The following is a 21,218-nucleotide window of genomic DNA, read 5'->3' as shown; positions in this document are numbered from 1 at the left end:
CTCACAAATCATTGTTTAAAAATAAACCCAAATGAAGAAATGAAGAAATAATGGAAATGTAAGCTTAAAGGGGTAGAAAAACCCAGCAGATTTGCAGCAGGATCTCTGCAGAAAAGTGCAGAAACTTGATCCTTGCTGCTGCTGGAAGAAGATGCAGAAAGTGCTCCTCCTTTTCCCTCTTTCTATCTTTCTAAAAATGACTCCCTTGCTCTCTATATGGAAAGAAAGTGATAAAATGGGTCTTTATATAGGCTAAGGGACTGTTCTAGAATGGGTAAAAGGGGGAAGGATCCAGAAAAGGTGAGGTAAAAAGCTGGAGTAACGGAAATGCCACGTCAACAATTTTCCAAAGAAAAGCGACATAAGCCGAGTCGGTTGTGTCGCGGGTTGTGTCGCTCGGCGTGAATATCGACGATCGACACAACTCCGCGACATGAGCTAATTCGGTTGTCTTTGCAGTTGTGTCGCTCTCGGCCATTTTTTCTCAACTTCAAAATTTTTGCAATTCGATTTTAATCTCCTCCAAATGGCTACTCGATCAAAATACATCAAATTTCTCGATTTAACCTACAAAACAACTAAATTCCAAAAATTAAACTAAGAAACGTGAAAATTGTAAAATTGACTAAATATATACTAATATCTATAATAATGGCTATGAACAAGGGTAAATTATGTGCAAAAATTACTCCTAAATGATGATCTAAAATGCATGCATCAAATTCCCCCATACTCAAACTCTTGCTTGTCCTCAAGCAAAATTTCATTAAAACTCATTTGGAAGGGAATAGAATCAGTCTTTGAAAACACAAAATTCACTAATCCAAACCACCAACTTACCTCTAGCCACCAACATTCCAAATTCCCACCAGCAAAAGCACAAAGAATGAAGCAAGCACTCTCAACAATTACAGAATAGCTAAGAATTAACCAATCAACCCAAGCAACAAATACCAACCAGCTACAAGAGTCAATTGTGCCAAAACAAACCTAAATGAAATAGATAGCCAATGTGTCTCAAATAGATGGTGAGTAATGTATGGAAGATTGTATTGCCAAACCCATATGCAAGCATAAAAGATCTAACTCTACTAATGTAACGAGCATTTTTCAAAGAATCATTAGGTCTTTTTAAGGGTTGTAATGGGGTCTAATAGGGTAAAATTGTGGTTAACAAAGAAAGGGAATAAGGTAAACAAAATATGAGAATAATATTAATCGTGAAACTCAAAGTGCATCCATTTTTTTTTTTTTTTTTTTTTTTATAATAGTAATTAATTTTTTTTTTTTATCAAGAGGAAAGAAATTTGCAATGAATCTTAAGTGCTAACACAATAAAGGGACTACTTTTATAATATATTTTTTTATTTTGTATGTGTCCCTATTTCACGTCACACCCAAAATTACCTTTGGGATATTTTTGTGACTATTTATTTATTTATTTTTTTTATCAACTTTTCACAATTACTCTAGCACTTTTCAAGATGTTTCAATCCTCCAAGTTTTTTTTTTTTTTATTTATTTATTTATTTATTTATTTATTTTATGCACTTAATTGCTAAAATATTATTCTCATAGATAGGTGGTAGTGTTTAGGTTTAATGGCTAGGTAAATGATTTGGGTTCCAAAGAAATTAGGGAATTAAGGTTCAAGGGGGTTTTGCAAGGGTTGAAATGAAATTAAGGTAGGTTAAGGCTAAATGCGAGGTTTAAAATATGAAGAAATGCCTAAATCATATTCTTATCAAATGCAAGTTAAAAATTTCGCTTTGAAAGATCTAAGATGCTTGTTCTAGGAATGGTGAGACGACAAGGACCATTTTCTTCCTTAAAGGCTTATCCAGACACTCAAAACTCAAAATAACTAACTAGCACTGCATACCTAGATTGATATATTAATTTTCAGCTATTAAGTAAGAGAAAGAATAATGCTTAAGACTTTGTACCCAGCTGGAACTTTCATTCCACTAACCATCTAAAGACAAGTTGGATTGCTTGAATAAGTGGCTTATGGAATCCAAAGACTGGTTTAAAAATTCAAAAATTTTAAATGAATGAATGAAATGCATGAGTGTAAATGAATAGTCAACCTATATGTAACTAAGTATGCTTAACTAAGTATATATGAAGCTATATGCAGTGTATATATGTGAATATGTACAAGTATGAAGTAATGAATGAGTATGTCACTATATGCAAATGAAAAGGAAAAATAATTTTTGCAAAAAATTTACCCTCTCCCCCATACTCAGAATGAACATTGTCCTCAATGTTAAAAGAGTGCAAGGAATGGGATAATTTGGCTATATGTGCATAGAGAAATTATTACCTTGTTGCATAAGCGATAGCACAACTTGTGTTGAAAATGACACAAGCTGAGATAAGAAGTGTTACCTCATTGAAGTGCAGCCAATTTAATTAGGTAAAATTTGGACAGCTGCTGCACTCATTGCAAAAGAAACAGTGCAATGGAAGCCATTAAATCAATTAAACTCAAAAAGTTGAAATAGAGAGTTAAGCTCAAAAATATAGCCATCTAGTGTAAATTCGAAATAGCAAATCAAAGCAAGTGAGCAATTGTACTAAAGATATAAAAGAAAAATGTACGTTATGAGGAACTAAAAAAAACTGAATAAGTAAACAGTTCAAGAAAAACAACACAAACAAAATATTAACTAAATAAGTTCAAAATACTAATTAATTAAGCAACGAAATTAAAGACATGAAATGTTTTTTTTTTTTTTATTTTTTTTTTTATGCTCATTTGCTTGCAATGAATTGCATCCCATCTGCACAAGGAAATTAGAACAATGTTAAACTCTGAATAAGGAGTATAGAAAAACTTAAAACAAATATATATATGAAAGAAATAAAGAATCAATGAAAAATTATGAGTTATGCCCAAAAATGCTAAGTTTAGGTCTTTAGCTTGACCATACTCACTCAAAATGTTATGGAGAATGAGAAAGATAGCAAGTTGCTATCTTCTCAATTGGCTCACCAACTGAATAGTGCCTCAACCTTTGCCCATTTACCTTGAAATTACCCGATTTTTCACCAAAATTTCATGACACCATGAGGTAAAACTTTCACAATTTTGAATGGACCACCTTGATTTTAATTTTCCTGGAAAAAATTTTAACCTTGAATTGAATAAGAGAACCAAATCTCCTTCTTTAAAGTCCTTTTTCTTGATATGCTTATCATGCCATTTTTTTGTTCTTTCTTTATAGATCTTAGCATTTTCATAAGCATCAAGTCTCAATTCTTCTAACTCATCAAGTTGCAAAAGTCTTTTGTGTCCAGCAGCTTGTAAATCAAAATTGATTGCTCTAATGGCCCAATAAGCTTTATGTTCTAACTCTACGGGCAAATGGCATGATTTCCCAAAAACTAACCTATAAGGTGTAGTTCCTATGGGGGTTTTAAATGCTTTCTATATGCCCAAAGAGTGTCATCTAATTTAAGGGACCAATCTTTTACGGACTTATTGTGATTTTCTCCTAGATTTGCTTGATTTCTCTATTTGTGATTTCTACTTGGCCATTTGTTTGAGGGTGATATGGTGTGGCAATCCTATGCTTTACCCCATATTTTCTCATCAATTTTTCAAATTGGTGGTTGCAAAAATGGCTACCACCATCACTGATTATGGCACGTGGGGCACCAAACACAGTCAAAACAAATTTTTCAGAAATTTCACCACAACTTTTGCATCATTGGTAGGTGTAGCAATAGCTTCTACCCATTTAGATACATAGTCCACCCCTACCAAGATATATTTATTCCCATAAGAAGATGGAAATGGCCCCATGAAATCAATTCCCCACACATCAAATAGTTCAACTTCTAATATGGACTGTTGGGGCATCTCATCTCTTTTGGAAATGTTGCCTACCCTTTGGCACCTATCACACTTGCTTACAAAATTTCTCACATGTTTAAACATATTAGGCCAATAGAAACCTGATGTCAAGACTTTTTCAACAGTTTTTGAGACACTAAAATGACCACCATATTCAGAGGAATGACAATGGTAAATAACATCATTTATTTCTTCCTCTGGTATACATCTTCTAATTATTCCATCATTGCATCTCCTAAACAAAAGAGGTTCTTCCCAAGAATAAAATTTAACATCATGCAAGAATCTTTTCTTTTGCTGCCAAGATAAATCAGGTGGCAAGACACCACAAGATAAGAAATTCACAATATCAGCAAACCATGGAAGTGCAGAATTCAACACATACAACTGCTCATTCATGAAAAACTCATCAATTGGCACAATTTCATCATCTTTATTTTCAGTTTTTATCCTAGAAAGGTGATCAGCCACCACATTCTCAACACCCTTTTTATCTCTTATTTCCAAATCAAATTCTTGAAGTAACAATATCCATCTAATCAACCTAGATTTAGCTTCTTTCTTGCTCATTAAATACTTTATTGCTGCATGATCAGTGAAAACAATTACCTTTGAGTTGACCAAATAAGAACGGAATTTATTGAGTGCAAATACTACCGCAAGGAACTCCTTTTCAGTTGTAGCGTAATTGACTTGGGCTTCATCAAGGGTTCGGCTTGCATAGTAAATGGCGTAAGGTTTTCTATCTTTTCTCTGGACAAGTACAGATCCAAAAGCAAACTCTCTTGCATCACACATGATTTCGAATGGCAAAGTCCAATCCGGGGGTTGCATGATAGGAGCTGTTGTTAATGCCGTCTTCAACCTGCAAAAAGCAACCATACAATCTTGATTAAAATCAAATTTAACATCATGATTCAAAAGATTTGTTAAGGGTTTAGCAAGTTTAGAAAAATCCTGAATAAATCGCCGGTAAAACCCAGCATGTCCAAGGAAACTCCGCACTCCTTTAACAGTGGTTGGAGGGGGTATTTTTTCAATAATTTCTATTTTAGCTCTATCCACTTCAATTCCCCTATTTGAGATCAAATGTCCTAAAACGATTCCCTCTTGGACCATAAAGTGGCATTTCTCCCAATTCAACACTAGATCATTATCAGCACATCTCTGCAAGATTTTAGACAAATTAGTCAAGCATGAATCAAAATTAGTTCCATATACTGAAAAGTCATCCATGAAGACCTCCATAATTTCTTCAATAAAATCAGAAAAAATGGCCATCATGCACCTTTGAAATGTGCCAGGCGCATTACACAATCCGAATGGCATCCTTCGATATGCAAAAGTGCCATAGGGACATGTAAAGGTAGTTTTTTCTTGGTCATCAGGATGGATTGGAATTTGAAAGAAACCAGAATATCCATCTAAGTAACAAAAGAATGAATGCTTGGCTAATCTCTCTAACATTTGATCCATAAAAGGAAGGGGAAAATGGTCTTTTCTTGTAGCATTGTTCAACTTCCTATAGTCTATGCACATTCTCCAACCTGTAACAGTTCTAGTGGGTATTAATTCATTATTTTCATTTTTAACAACTGTCACCCCACCTTTCTTTGGTACAACATGCACAGGACTAACCCACTCACTGTCAGAAATAGGGTAAATAATTCCAGCAGCTAGTAATTTTAGGATTTCCTTTTTCACAACATCCTTCATTGTAGGATTCAATCTTCTTTGGTGTTCAATGGAAGGTTTACTATTTGGCTCAAGGAAAATCCTATGCATACAAACTGTTGGACTAATTCCCTTTATATCATCAATTGTATAACCCAAAACTCTTCTATATTCTCTCAAAACTCTCAACAATTTTTCTTTCTCAATATCAGTCAAACATGCATTAATTATAACAGGATATGTTTCATTGGGTCCAAGAAAAGCATACCTGAGGTTGGAAGGAAGAGGTTTAAGATCTACCTTTGGGGCATCCTCTACCTTTAATGATGGTGGTTTGATCTCCAAATTTTGCACTCCTTCAAGTTGAAAAACTGTGGCTTCAGGATGTGGTGGAGAACTCTCCAAGTGTTGTGCAAAAGCAGCTATGTTGTGATTATCATCATCAATGCTCCCACCATGGACTAAGCAATTTTCAAGTGGGTCTTGTGGATAGCTTTTTCTGAAATGCTCTTGAACAATCTCATCAATAATGTCTACCCGCAAACAAGACTCAACTTCTTCATGTTTCCTTTTCATGGCATTGGATTGATGTTGAATATCATTTGATCATCTCCCACTCTAAGTGTCAATTGCTCACCCTTTACATCAATTAATGCACCAGCTGTTGCCAAAAAGGGTCTTCCCAATAAGATAGGAACTTTTGTGTCTTCTTCCATATCCAAAATGACAAAGTCTACCGGAATGTAAAATTTCCCAACCTTGATAGGCACATTTTCAAGAATGCCTTCTGGATACTTAATTGAACGGTCAGCTAATGAAAGATACATGTTTGTGGGCTTCAATTCTCCCATATTCAACTTCTCATATATTGAAAGAGGCATTAGGCTGACGCTAGCTCCAAGGTCACATAAAGCATTTGCCACACAATTATCACCAATATGACAAGGAATGGAAAACACACCCGGATCTTTGAGTTTGGGAGGTAACTTCTTCTGGATTATAGCACTGCATTGCTCTCCCAAATTGATGGTGTCATAATCTTCTAGCCTTCTCTTGTTGGAAAGAATCTCCTTCAAAAACTTGGCATAACTTGGCATTTGGGATAGTGCCTCAGTGAATGGCACATTGATATACAACTTCTTTAGCACTTCAAGGAATTTGCCAAATTGTTTGTCTAGTTTATGCTTGATGAATCTTTGAGGGTAGGGAAGGGTGGGTTTGTAAGGTTCAGGTGGGATGTATGATTTCTCTCCTTCATCTTGCTCACTTTTGCTTTCTTCTTCTTTTTCATTTTTCTTGCTCTCAACTGAATTTTCTTCTTTTGTGCTCTCTTTTTCTTCTCTCTTGTTTTCACTTTCTTGACCAACTTTTTTACCACTCCTCAAGGTTACAACCTTACATTGCTCATGAGGGTTTTGTGGTTGGCTAGGTAGTTTCCCATAGGAATTGCTTCCTGATGAGCTTGCTTGTTGCTCCAATTGAGTCTCCAACATGCGGTTGTGGACTTGTAATTGATCCATGGTTTGTCTCATGTGTTGCATTTCTTCCTCCAATTTGCTATTCATTTTGCTTTGTTCAGCAAAAAATTTCTCCATCATGCTCTCTAAGGTTGGCTTCGGTTCATGGGATGGAAGGGATTGTTGTGCTCTTGCTTGATATCCCGGTGGTGGCTGCCTTGTGGGCTGAAATTGAGGCTGAAATTGAGGCCTATTTTGCTGCATAAACTGCTGGTTATGAGCATAATTTGAGCTTTGGCCTTGTTGAGCAAAAGTTGCTTGTGGTCTCCATGTTGAGTTGTTCATATTAGAATAAGAATTTCCCATAGGTTTTTGTTGATAACCTCCTGCATAAGCAGCTTGCTCTTGCAAATAATCATCACCATAAGAAGAACAATCAACTCCACAACTTTGAGTTCCATTTGTGAAGGCAACTTGTTGCATAGTTGTAGGAGTTGAGGTTGTTGCCTTTGTGCAAAAATCACTAAGAAGCTGAGTCAACTGATCAAATTTTGCATTCATGTAGTTAACTGAGTCAAGTTCATAGATCCCAGCTTTCTTTGGCTCAAGTGCTCTAGGATTTCCCCACAAATGGGTATTATGAGCAATCTTCTCTAATAGATCATAGCATTCTTCACTTGTCATTCTCATGAAATCTCCTCCCTTGTGAATCAATTGTGTTTCTTATGGTCGAGTAACTCTGGTGTAGAAATTCTGAACAATCATCCATTTCGGTATTTCATGATGAGGACATTGCCTTTCAAGCTCCTTAAATCTCATCCAGGATTCATACAAAGTTTCATCATCTCTTGGTTTAAAAGCTACCATCAAATTCCTCAAATGAGTAGTTTTCCCAGGTGGGAAAAATTGAGATAGAAAAGCTTGAGATAGCTGCTCCCAAGTAGCTATAATAGCTTGTGGAAGTGAGTCATACCACTCCAATGCTGAATCCCGAAGAGAGAATGGAAATAAGGTGAGCCGAATAACTTCATCAGAAACTCCAGGTTGTCTTTGTGTACCACATATCATCAAAAATTTCTTCAAATGAGAATGAGGATTTTCAAGTGGGCTACCTCCAAATTGTGAATTCTGAACCATTTGAATAAGACCAGTTTTTAATTCAAATTGATTAGCTCCAATAATAGGTCTGTTATCTCTCACATCAGTACATCTAGGAAAAGCATAATCTAACATGGATCTTCTTTGAGGATCATTTTGATTAACCACAGCATTTTGCCCGTTTTGCTCATTTCCTCCATTGTTTCCACCAATAGCTCTATTTTGATTCTCCATATTTTCTATTGTCTCCTCTTGCTCAAATCTTTGTTGTTCTTCTTTTTCTGCTTCTTTTCTTCTCTTGTATTCCTTTTTGTTGGCCCGACAGAATTTTTCAATTTCAGGATTGAACAACAATTCAGTGTCGCTTGCGCTTTTCGATCGTCTCATAAACAAGAAAAGTACCTGAAAAACACAAGGAACAATAGTGAAAATAAAAGAAAATAAAAATTCTAATTAGCTTAAAACAATTAAAATCCAACTTAAAACAAACAATTCCCCGGCAACGGCGCCAAAAACTTGATACGGTGTGTCCGCAAGTGCACGGGTCACAGTAGTATAGTTTTAAAAATTGATATCGATCCCACAGGGAATTGTGCTTAAATTGGAAATAAAAGTATAAGCTAATTAGAATGACAAAAATTAAAAGATATTAAAAATAAAATCTAAAAATTAAAATTAAGACAAAAATTAAAGATGTAAAATGAAATTTGGAATTAAAATTGGTATTTGAGGAATTAAAACTAAATCAATCAATTAACTAAAATTAATTAAACTAGATTACCAAAAATTAATTTGAAATTTCTATTTATGAAATTAAGAAGAATTAAATCTAAAAAAAAAATAAAGTAATTCTAGATATTGGATTTAAATTGGAATTAAATTTAAATTGGATTTAAATAGAAATTGCTATTTATGAGGTTTGGAGAATTTATATCTAATTTCAATGAAAAATAAATTGATTCTAGAGATTGGATTTTCAATATTGTTTGCATGTGATTTTTCCCTAATTTAGCCAAACACATGAGAATTGCAATTTTGAGGGAAATCAATTCTTAAATTTTTGAAACCTTTTTCAAGCATCTCAAAATTGGTTTTCATTAAATCAAACCCTGTTTTCACGGTATTTCAAATCTAACAAAAACCCAATTAATGCTCTAATTGATTTTTGGAAAGTTCCCCTTAATCTTCTTAGCTTATTTCTAACACCAAGAAAATAAATTTTATTGCAAGATTATCCATCCCCAATATTCACTTTTCAGTCCATCTATTAAGGATTAAAACTTAACTTAATGAGGGCCCATTCATCAAGCAAGGAAATAAGCACACAAGCAATAAATCAAAATATAACAATCTTCATTTAAATGGCTAAATCAGTTCAAAACCACAAAACAAATCAATATTTACAAACCCATCTCTAGAATCTCAATCAACTACTCACAAATCATTGTTTAAAAATAAACCCAAATGAAGAAATGAAGAAATAATGGAAATGTAAGCTTAAAGGGGTAGAAAAACCAGTGATTTGCAGCAGGATCTCTGCAGAAAAGTGCAGAAACTTGATCCTTGCTGCTGCTGGAAGAAGATGCAGAAAGTGCTCCTCCTTTTCCCTCTTTCTATCTTTCTAAAAATGCCTCCCTTGCTCTCTATATGGAAAGAAAGTGATAAAATGGGTCTTTATATAGGCTAAGGGACTGTTCTAGAATGGGTAAAAGGGGGAAGGATCCAGAAAAGGTGAGGTAAAAAGCTGGAGTAACGGAAATGCCACGTCAACAATTTTCCAGTAAAAACGACATAAGCTGAGTCGGTTGTGTCGCGGGTTGTGTCGCTCTCGGCGTGAATATCTGACGATCGACACAACCTGCGACATGAGCTAATTCGGTTGTGCTGCAGGTTGTGTCGCTCTCGGCCATTTTTTTTCTCAACTTCAAAATTTTTGCAATTCGATTTTAATCTCCTCCAAATGGCTACTCTGATCAAAATACATCAAATTTCTCCAGATTTAACCTACAAAACAAATAAATTCCAAAAATTAAACTAAGAAACGTGAAAATTGTAAAATTGACTAAATATATACTAATATCTATAATAATGGCTATGAACAAGGGTAAATTATGTGCAAAAATTACTCCTAAATGATGATCTAAAATGCATGCATCAGCATCCTTAAACCCTAATCACAAACCCTTAATGCCAAACAAAGAAAAAAAAAAAGCCAACTTGCCAACATTTTATTCAACCATGCAATTACAGCATGTTCAAATACCAAAAGGCAATGAAAAGATGCAGTAATCTGGCCGACAAGGTATCATCGATTAGTTTTAAATCTTGAACTCTCATCAAACTTGTATATTCCGCAAACAGCTTATGATGTCATAAATTCAGAGGTGTTGTACAACAGTTCTAATATAAATGCAAGTACAATATCACCAAGAAGAAAACCAATGTCATACCAAAGAATGGTTGCTGAACAACGATTAACCTGGACGGATCCGAAAAGCGACTTGTGGTTGATAAACAATGGAAAGTACCTTCTCCACAAATGAAAAATTTTTGAGCCCATAAATCAAGCAAAAAAAAATCGATCAAGCCTAAAAAGAAAGATTACATTTTGCATATTGAAATGTTACTCTTTTCCCTTCTTTGTAACCTCACGACCTTTATTTTTCTAAGTAAGTTTCAAGTGGAACAAGAAGCTCTGGCCCGATATGTAGAAAGAGTACGGCAACTTCTCTTCTGAACCAACAAAAATGCGAAGTCAGCAGTTGTCTCAGTTTTCCTATTCTCTTCCTTTTTAGCACCTCTCTTTTAAGTATTTAAAACACCCATCAAGAATTTAACTTTACTTTTCCAATAATAAACCCTATTAATTATTCATTCCATAATTACAGATGTTCAACAACCAATTATTATATTCCTTTTACCATCAATTTCTAAGCAACGGAAGGACCCAAGATCACATCGACACAAAAAACAACAGGAATTCAAAAACTTACATTGAGAAGCTCATTGACGATTTGTTGAAGCCGTTGAGGACCGGCATCTGTGGAAGATACAAGGAGCTTCCAAAGCCGCCCTTCGGTCGGTAAGTTGGCAAATCACGTTATTCACCGTTTCCATATCCATTTTTCTAATTGAGGGATCAGGCTTAGTGCTTACAAGGCGTTCTGTGCCGTTGGATTGCTACGAATCGTGGCTTAAAGATTCCTTTGTTTTTACTTGTCTCGGAGAAGTGGAACCCCACATCTATACCTATCACAAAGAAATGCACTACAGGAGAGGGCAGAGAACGACTTCAATGGCGATCGAGGGCGAGAGAGAGAGAGAGAGCCGAGACGGTGGTGGTCTGAGAGCGAGAGGAGGCGACTGAGGGTGAGATGGAGGAGCGAGCCGAAGACGGCGGTGGTGGCTTCTGAGGGCGAGAGAGAGGAGAGAGCTGGAGACGGCGGTGGTCTGAGAGCGAGAGGAGGTGACTGGTGAGATAGAGGAGCGAGCTGGAGAAGGCAGTGGTATGAGGGCGGAGCGGAGAGGCTGAGGAGAGAAGAGACTCCCAATTCTTAAATATAGGGCAAACTGTGTTTCTGATAGACGTGAGACGTAAAGTATATGGACTTTTTGCATTGCATTAAAAGGGTGGGGAGGATGGGGCGGCGGGACGGGGCAGAATGACATTGGCATTATATTTATTTATAATTATATTTTTAATTTTATTTATATAGAAAGCAGATTAAATAAGATTTATTATGAACTGATACAATATTTTTTTATAATACTAAATATAAATTTTATGTTAATTTTTTAACACAATTATTTTAAATTTCATAATATTTTTTCTAAAAAAATTTTTCTATTATTAGTAAATATTTTCATTTTTAATATATTATTTTAATAAAATAAACATAGTACACTTGACAAAAATTAAAAATAATTATATATTTCAATATAATACATTTTTTGTTATTTAAAAGTTGGTTAATAAATTAAATAATAATTATAAATATTTTTTAAAATATAAATAATTAATATATTTTATTTTATTATAGGTGATCTATATTCACTTTATGTTTTATTAATTAACTTTTAAGAGGTTAAAAATTAATTTAATTATTTAACTTATTGGTAAATATTATATAGAGGTGTTAAAAACTTTAAAATTTGATTAAATCTGATAAATTATACAGCAAATCAAGTTAATTAAAAAAAAGATATAATTTTATTGAGTAATTTATGAAATTTATTAGTGAAAAAAATATATAATTATATCATAAAGCTCAAATCTTTATTATGTTTTTCTATAGTTATAACATCAATAATTATATTTTATTTATAATTATTTAAAATTAAATATTACATTTTAATTTAAATAAATTTCTTTCTTTAAATTTTTAAATTATAATTCGGTTGCCGAACCTTCAAAACCCTTTTTTAAAAATTAGACGGTAAGCAAACCGACAACCGAAACTTCATGATTCAGCAGTCGAAACTCCTAAATTTCAGTTTTCAAATTTGGCAGAACCAAGAGCGGCAACCGAAAAACTTAAACCCGACTGCCGAATATTGAGTTTTTAAAAACTCGAATTCACTTTTTTCTTTTTCAACAGTCTGTTTGTCTTTCGTCTTTCATCTCTCTCTCTCTCTCCCAAATTACTCTTCATGCCAAATTTCCTACAAAATCCTTCTTTTTATATACCAAATCTCACATTACATACCAAATCTCACATTCACGAGCGTTTACAATCTTTTAGGGTTTTACATTTGAATTTTCTCGCGAAATAGGTATTTTCTATTTCTCTTCTTCTTTCTTTTTAAAATTGCATGTTTTTAACTAAATTTTATACTTATTGTTTGTATTTCATTATGTAAATTTGCAAGCTTTCGCCTTTTGATTGTGGGTTGCTCGCTTTTTGGTTGTTGGATTCTTTCCCCCAATTTTTCGTGCTCTTCTTTTTTCGATAAGTTTTTGGGCTTGCAATTAGTCTTGGACATTATTTTTAACTAATATCAGTTGATGCTTGGGAAATATATATATTTTTGCATTTTGAAAAGTTACTTTTTTTTTCCCTTCTTTGTAACCTCACTGACCTTTATTTTTCTATAAGTAAGTTTCAAGCGGAACAAGAAGCTCCTGTCTGATATGTAGAAAAAATACGGCAACTTCTCTTCCTGAACCAACAAAAATGCAGAAGTTAATAGCAGTGTCTCAGGTTTTCCTATTCTCTTCCTTTTTGGCAGCTCTCTTTTAAGAATTTAAAATGTCCATCAAGAATTTAACTTTACTTTTCCAATAATAAACCCTATTAATTATTCATTCCAAAATTCCAGATGTTCAACAACCAATTAATATATTCCTTCTCCCATCAATTTCTAAGCAACCAAAAGGACCCAATATCACACTGATACATAAAACAACAGGAATTTAGAAACTTACATTGTGGAGAAGCTAATTAACGATTTGTTGAAGCTGTTGAGGATCGGCATCCTGTGGAAGATACAAGGGAGCTTCCAAAATCGTCCCTTCCCGGTCGGTGAATTGGCACATCACGATATTCACCGTTTCCATATCCATTTTTTTAATTGCTCTGAATTAAGGACCTATAAGTGTATATTTATATGTATTGTCGGGAAAGTTTCAATAATGGAATTGGGGGAGGTTTTGGGTTTTTGGCTCTGTGATATTTGCAGATGATTGAATAATGTATTAGGATTTTTCAAGGTTTAAAAAGTTCGGGATTTTAAGGGACTGTGCTTAGTGCTTACGTGGCATTCTCTGTGTCGTTGGATTGCTACAATAGTGGCTTAAAGATTTCTTTGTCTGCTCTTTGTCTTTCCTGGCAGTGATGCTAAACTACATATTCATCTGCATAAATACAATGTCTGTGCCTGCCTTTCAATGTTTGACTTCATATCCTCTTGGCCCAAATCAACAGTTCAGTGAATTGGACCGGCTCTAAATCGAATTATTGGAGTCAGTGAAGGACCCATCTCCTGAGGTTTTGATTGAGAATCAAATTGAAATTGACAATGCGAATAGTTGGTTTTGATTTGATTCAAACATATTTTTCTAAAATAAAAAAAAAATTATAATTTTCGAAGGCATCACATGAGCTAAATCATTTTTGAATTGAGCCGAAACTGTTAAAAATAGGAATCTAAACTACCTTTAAATCAAAATGAAACTGCACTACACTCTGCTAGGAACTAGAACAGACTAGAACTAAAATAACCTAGTTTGATTCCGGTTTGCTCCCTCTCTAGAACATAAATCATCAATAATGACTCGTGTAATCTTAGGTTCATCCGAAACATTTCATCATTTTCAATGTTTTTCTTAAAGGGAAATTCTCATCATAAATCTAAGATCCAAATATGTAAGAGTGATATATTTAATAAGTGAGTCTCATATATGCATCTTGGTTATGGTGGACCGAATCCAAATAAGAAAAATCCTTTCTTAAAATGGAAGTCACTTCGAAATTGGGCCTTTGATCACTCTATCAACCACTTTCCTCCGCATAAAGCCATCATGCCTAATCTCATTTCTCTGCCTCTTTTCAGTTATACATTCACCATAACACTAATACTACTACTATTACCTCAAGTTCAAGAAACAAAGCTACAAGGGATTTGCTCAATTATTTGGATTCTAAAAGGTCCACCCTTTTAGTTCAAGAATCAATAACTGAAGGTGTTTTGTAAAGATTGCTTCCTTCTCACATACATAGCTTTGAATTCAAGATTTTCTCCAAGGTATTGCTAATTCATTTCACTTTCAACAATCAGGATGTTTGTAGTGGTCACAATTGCTTGCTTTTTGATAAACAATTACAACAAATTAAGCCAGAATGGGCTTGAGATAATGTATGAAGGTTTGATTTTTACTGACAAATAGAGGTGCATTGCTTTCCACACTTTTGATTTTGTTGAAATACTTGTTGGACATGAATACAAAGTCTATGTAATGCTTGTTAACTCCCATAAGTCAATTTTAATATGTAGATTTCTTTTCTTAGATATTTGCCCTTTCCTGCAGATTAAATATGTATTGATAAGGTCTCTTGTTAGTTGTGGTTATAAATCTCATCCATAGATTTTGCTTTGATGTTGAATTTTCAAACATCTTGATTCTTGAGATGCTTTGCTATAATCACATCATATCCACCCTTATCATATTTAAGGCCAAATGTAAGTCCCATTCTCAAACATATGGAAAGCAAGCACAGGCCTTTATCCATTGAAGGCCAACGCAGATGCTCTTGCTATTTCTAATGCATTGAATAAAAAATATTTTGGTTAACCATATGATGGGTTCATTTATCTAAAAGCATGATTTAGTGGCTGTTCATTACAAATGTCAAGGGAGGAACCGGAATTGAACCAGTACAACTGAAAACTAAAATGGCTCAAATTCAGATTGACCAAATCATTGTCAATTAGGGTAAAACAATCAATAGGACTAATTGGATAAACAAGATAAGATTGGATGAAAGTTTTTTTTTTTATTATTGTTATTATAAAAAAAGTAAACATGACAATTAGAATGCAAAGTATACCTCTGCACTTTCTCTCTCATTTCTTCCTCCAATGAACCATCATTACATATCAATTCCCTCCAAAATTCAGAACTGGCATGACAAATCTTTAGGGCTTAGCAGCATCGCCGTGAGGACATATCCATTGCCTCCATTGCATGCCTTGGCCATTTTCGATTGAGACTCGATTCGTTTCGATTCCCCATTGGTCAACGTTACAATCAGGACATTTGAACCAGGGTATGCATTCTCCATGTGCTGATGACACAGCAAAAGATCATTAGCCTGATTGAATAAAATATGTTAAGTTGATTAACAAGGACTACGCCACTTGTATTTTATTTGCAGTAGATCAAGTTAAAATAAGATTTGAGGTGAAAATATGTAAAAGATAGAGATGTGTTAGTGTCTGTAAAAGTTAATATGGCTGAGAAAGCAGTTGGTTCCTTCAGTGCAAGTAATGTTGCCAGCTCTAGGAAAATGACAGAAACATCAGGTACACATCAGAAAGGGGCAACCATACAAAACAAATCATGCAAGGAATTCTCGTTTGCCATCCCAGCAAGAAAGGCCATCAATATTTTCATAATTTTGCAGTCAAGTTACCATATCGTACAAAGAGGCAGTTGCAGCATATATATTAAAAAACAAAAGAAACAATAGTAAGAAGGTCAACCACATAGAAAATAAGCATTAATTGGTTGTTCAAACAAAATGACAAAATTTTTAATCAATTATAGTGTTCTGCTTGAGCATTTTGAGGTCATAAGATTCTTCTGATGACTGAATTTGCATACTTTAAAAGAAAATATCCCATCCATTTTGGGATACATCTGTCAAAGCCAATATGATTCTCAAAACACTGCTGAACACTTCTCTGATTCTGAGATGCTCCTGCAGTGCTAACATCATTCACCTAATCACAAATTGACTTTTGTTTGTAACTAGTCATGATTGTGCTTGTAGTTCCTATTATAATTGAAGGATTTACACAAGTTTATGGTAGTTAAAACAGGAAGCAGGAAATTGAAATCTTGGCACTGACAGAGTAATGCAATGGTAGTCATGATACTAACTTGGCTATAATAGGACAATCTCCAAATTTATTAATAAACGTCACACTTGAGGATTCCAAAAAAACCTGTTACCAAAAAAAGTGGGTCAATCTATCTCAACAGCAAAAAGATTGCAGTGCATGCATACAAAAAAAATACCTTTAGTACGTAGTAGCTTATCTTTTTAAGCAAGCAATAACCTTACGCAATGAATAAAATTTAAAACTCTGTCCTTTTTTTTTTTTCCATCTAATGATTGGGTAAACCATTAATCACAAACCAACAAAATATAAGTTAAAGGAAAAGAAATCAAAAAATAATTTTCCCTTCACGTTGTTGAGTTTCAAACGAGCGTCCAAGATTTTAGCCTCAAGAGGTAAATAGAAAATCCTCGGCCATTTTATATAGCAAATGCTCGTACCCTCTTTCATCTGCTACTAGAAATTCTCTTTTTCTGGGAAATAAGCGGTAAATAGGGTTGTGAAACAGACCTGCCATCTCAAAGTCATGGAGAATGAAGTCAATGGCGAGATCTATTGGCGTCTTGGGAGAGCTACACAAAAACAAAAGATTAAAGAAATTAAGTAAAGATTCAAGAAAGACCATTAAGTAATTAAAGACCACTAAGTAATTATGTAAATTCATTACTCGTGCATTTCTACTCCACTTTCTAATAACAATTGCCAGGCCGGTTCAATAACTTCACCAGAATGTGCAGCGTTAAATGCACTGCAATTATCTGTTTCCTGTTCTTGAAAATTGTTTCATATTGAGAAAAAGACGATTTTCCTGGACATTTTTTTGTGTGTTTCTCAACTCAAAAATAATTTTCTTTTGATTATCTAAAAATTTAAGAAATTTGATTAATTTTTTATGTGTAAATAATTTATACCATTTTTACCAAGAGAGAATGAAGAGAAGAAGAGCGTAGATATAAATAAAAAGAAACAGAGAGAGAAAATAAGAGAAGAGAAGAGAGATATAAGGGGGAAAAGATTAGGATAATTTAAATATAAAAAATAAATTTAAGGTTAACTAATTAATGTATTTTTTAAAAATATAATGTTTAATTAATTAATTTATTAACATGAATGGATTAAATAGTATTTTAATCAATATTGATAAATAAAAAAATTGACAGAGAAATTAAATAGTCTTATGAAAGTAAAATATATGAACTAAATAATATAATTTTTAAAATATAGAAATAAAATAATTAGTTTAATTAAAATACCATACTAAGTAATAATTTACTTATAAATTTATTCTATCTAAAAAAAAAAACTCATCATTCATTTAAAAATTTCTTAAAATGTTAAATTAAATATATAAAATAATAAAATAAGGTTTTATTTAAATAAGCCTTCAAAATTTGTTTAATAACTTGGATCATGTGCAGTAACTTGGAATCTTCTGGAACATTCTGGAATAAAATTAGATTAGAAATTGGAGACTCAGATCAGATTCTAGAATTCCTCTAAGTTTTGTTTGAATTTTTATTTTGGAATTAATATTCAATTCAATATTTTTGTAGAAAAATTGTGAAAGAATTTTTTTTGAAATTACTAACGAAGGAATATGAGATTAGAAGAAGAAAAATTATGTGTGGAAAGAAAGAGTAACTGCCTCCATTCCAGAATCTTCCATTGTTTTATGTACGAAGAAACATGCAGCTGCTGCCTAACTACATTGCCAGCTCAACACTCTAGCTCAATAACCGTTCCCGCCAATTCCATAAATTGAATGGGGCAAGCCACTTCTCAGCAAGCCTAGTATTTTTTCAGAGCCAGTAGATCCATCGCTCAATAAAACAGTGCAGACGCAGCAAGAAGAACAAAAAGAAAAATGTCTGATCATCTTCCTCAAGAATTGCTCGAGGAAATTTTGTCAAGATTGCCAGTGAAATCAATCCTCATATGCAGATGCGTTTCCAAGACTTGGTATTCTTTAATCACCAACCCTTCTTTCATAGCCCACCATCTCAAGAAAACCGCTGCAAGAAACAGTGGCCTTCTTTTCTTTAGTTACTGCAAAACAGAACCTTGTCCGCCATTTAGAAAAAATGAGAGTTATTTGCTATACCCAGATGAGTTGTTTGCAAACCCTGTTGAAGAACTTGATTGCCCATGTAAAGGCTTCAAGGGTTTGTTTGATATAGTGGGTTCTTGTAATGGGGTCTTTTGTCTATCTTATGGTTATTATGCACCAGCTTTATGGAACCCTAGCGTTAGAAAGATTGTTAACATTCCTCGTCCTAATGTTACGTTTACCTCACATGGATTCCATAAACACTCACATGGGTTTGGCTTTGATTCCTCTACTGGTGATTATAAGCTTGTGAGAATAGTGTATTTGCCAGATAGTAATTTTAACTTTGATAAGATTCCGCCTTTGGTTGAGATTTACAGTTTGAGAAGTAGGGGTTGGAGAAAGGTTGATAATGATCTGAAATGTGTCATCCCTGATTTCTCAACGTCCGCTTTTCTGAATGGAACTTGTCATTGGGTTGCCACTAAGCCGCCTAATGGGCCTGGTGTATGCGATGCGATTTTGTCGTTTTCTTTGGGAGAAGAGGTGTTTGGGGAAATGGAGGTACCAGATTGTTTGGCTAAGAAATATCACTATATTAATGTTGCAGTTTCTGATGGATCACTTTTGCTGGTTGCTTTTACGGAAACGACTGAGGAACGCTGCTTTTCAGTCTGGATGATGAAAGAATATGGTGTTCCAGGATCTTGGACCAAACTTTTCAATATTTCACATTTGGCAAATATACGAAGGTTCATTGCATTTAGGCAAAGTGGTGAGGTTCTATTGGTAAACAGAGGTGAAGAGCTATTTTTCTATGATCCAAAGACAGAAGAATTCTCGCATACAGAAATTTGGGGCACTCCAAGCTCATTTTATTTGGACACTTTAGTGGAGAGTCTTGTTTTACTCGATGAACCAAATGAATTTGCAGAGGAGGAACCTTCTGAGGATGATGGCTCAAGTGGAGTTTCAAATGAGAATTCTTCTTCTCCTGATGGCGTAGACATGGACTTGCAGAAGAACAATGAAGGGAACCAGAATGCCAACAGTCCTATTAAACTGAACGAAGCAAATGAAATATTGGAGGAGGTTGCATCTACTTGTAATTCACAGATGGCAATTGATAAAGCAAATGAAGAAGCATAGGGAAAGTCCATTTCTACAGAATGAAGCAAATGATGTCTTGGGGAGGATGATTCTGCTGCGCACATTTAACAAATTCCAGCAACTGAATGTTCTAGTAAATGGTCTTCTTATGCTAGTTTGGACCAGAAGTAGCAATACCGTACCTACGCTTAGTGGAGCATTTATCGAGTCTTTGTCATTGCAAATTTAGTTCTAGCATTACATTTTAATATCAAATTTTAAACATAGCTGTGTGTCTTGAATCTTCATGAGCTAGTCCCTAATAAAACATATCATTTGCATATTTTCACATGATTAGACCTTCGTATTTGATAATTTTTTAATGTTATTTTCCTCTCAGGATGTACACCTGAGCTTTTAGAAAATTTGTAGCTGTCTGCGCATGAATATGTATATAGGAGATAGAGAGCAGAAATTATATTTTAACTGTGTTATTCCATGTAAGATTAACAAACTAATCAAAACCTGATAACCAGATGAAAAAATAGTTATATATATATATTTTTAAAAAAACTGTTTTTAAGACATCAAAAAAATAACTTTTTTTATGGAACCCACCATTGTTAAGTCAGTACGGTTTAGGAATTAAAAAAATATAAAAGACAAAAATTTTAATGAAACCAAATTATATAATTAACTAATTTGTTTTTTAAAATGTAGAAACTATTAATTATTTTTACTAATATACAAGGATTAAATAATAATTTAATTAGAATTAAAATTTATTGACTAGTGAAAAATAATGAATTGACTAGATAATTTAATAAATTAAAAATAAAAGAATTTAAATAATGTAATTTTTTAATAAAAAATAATTAATTAATTTTATTAAAATGCAGTTACAAAATAATAATTTTTTAATATTATAATAAAATATAAGTAAAATAAGTTTTTTCATTCACAAAGAAAGTGTAACTGCTTTATTCCAGCATCTTCCATTGTTTGATATATATATATATTTATTTATTTATAAGTGATGCATGGACATGTTTGAATATGTAATAATATTGAAATTATAAATAAAATTAATATCTACTCACATTACATTGGAGACTATTGTAATGGCTAGGTGAAGGAAGATGATTGACCTTGATCATTTACATAATTTTATTGTAAATTTATTAGTGCTAACTCAAATAAAAATAAACTTAAAGAGGCAAAGACACCTGAATTTATGTAAAAAATCTGACAAAATTTTTCCTGCACCTATGACCTACTCAACCTGCGTGAAGCCCATAACACGGGGTTAGTATATAATTTTTACGGAATTTATTAAATTTATTTAAAATTTGAAAAAAATACTGTGAAGTTCCGTAAAAAAATGGTGTCGAAAAATTTTAAAATTTATATTGCCGCAAAGCTCTTA

At 33.5% G+C, this 21,218-nt stretch overlaps 2 protein-coding genes and 1 non-coding gene across 3 annotated transcripts; 2 read left to right on the top strand and 1 right to left on the bottom strand.

Moving 5' to 3' along the window:
- The first annotated feature begins 7,771 nt into the window (after positions 1-7,771).
- On the top strand, positions 7,772-7,878 carry LOC131177847 (small nucleolar RNA R71). Its single transcript, XR_009147111.1, has one exon. It is a non-coding gene; the product is annotated as a small nucleolar RNA R71 (small nucleolar RNA).
- A 7,762-nt stretch (positions 7,879-15,640) lies between these two features.
- Positions 15,641-17,331, bottom strand: LOC131169101 (uncharacterized). Its single transcript, XM_058142948.1, has 3 exons — positions 17,167-17,331; positions 16,027-16,092; positions 15,641-15,878 (listed from the first exon to the last, which is right to left on the bottom strand). Exons 1-3 carry the CDS (start codon positions 17,318-17,320, stop codon positions 15,730-15,732), a joined length of 369 nt encoding a protein of 122 aa, XP_057998931.1. The 5' UTR covers positions 17,321-17,331; the 3' UTR covers positions 15,641-15,729.
- A 1,155-nt stretch (positions 17,332-18,486) lies between these two features.
- LOC131177843 (F-box protein CPR1-like) lies at positions 18,487-20,081 on the top strand. Its single transcript, XM_058142949.1, has one exon. The coding sequence runs from the start codon at positions 18,521-18,523 to the stop codon at positions 19,850-19,852; it is 1,332 nt and encodes a 443-aa protein (XP_057998932.1). The 5' UTR covers positions 18,487-18,520; the 3' UTR covers positions 19,853-20,081.
- Positions 20,082-21,218: the final 1,137 nt, after the last annotated feature.

This window comes from Hevea brasiliensis, unplaced genomic scaffold, assembly GCF_030052815.1.
Source record: "Hevea brasiliensis isolate MT/VB/25A 57/8 unplaced genomic scaffold, ASM3005281v1 Scaf95, whole genome shotgun sequence".
In the NCBI taxonomy this organism is placed as follows: Eukaryota; Viridiplantae; Streptophyta; class Magnoliopsida; order Malpighiales; family Euphorbiaceae; genus Hevea; species Hevea brasiliensis.
Note: the sequence above shows the minus strand (reverse complement) of the source record. Positions and strands in the feature narration are given on the sequence as shown.

Bases quoted from the DNA above. Each gene is read 5' to 3' on its own strand.
- LOC131177843 (XM_058142949.1), top strand. From the start codon at position 18,521: ATGTCTGATCATCTTCCTCAAGAATTGCTCGAGGAAATTTTGTCAAGA.
- LOC131169101 (XM_058142948.1), bottom strand. From the start codon at position 17,320: ATGAATTTACATAATTACTTAGTGGTCTTTAATTACTTAATGGTCTTT. The intron at 16,093-17,166 runs GTCTGTTTCACA...TCATTTTCCTAG, and splicing joins CCATGACTTTGAGATGGCAG to AGCTGGCAACATTACTTGCA. The intron at 15,879-16,026 runs CTAACACATCTC...CTGTGTCATCAG, and splicing joins CATATTAACTTTTACAGACA to CACATGGAGAATGCATACCC.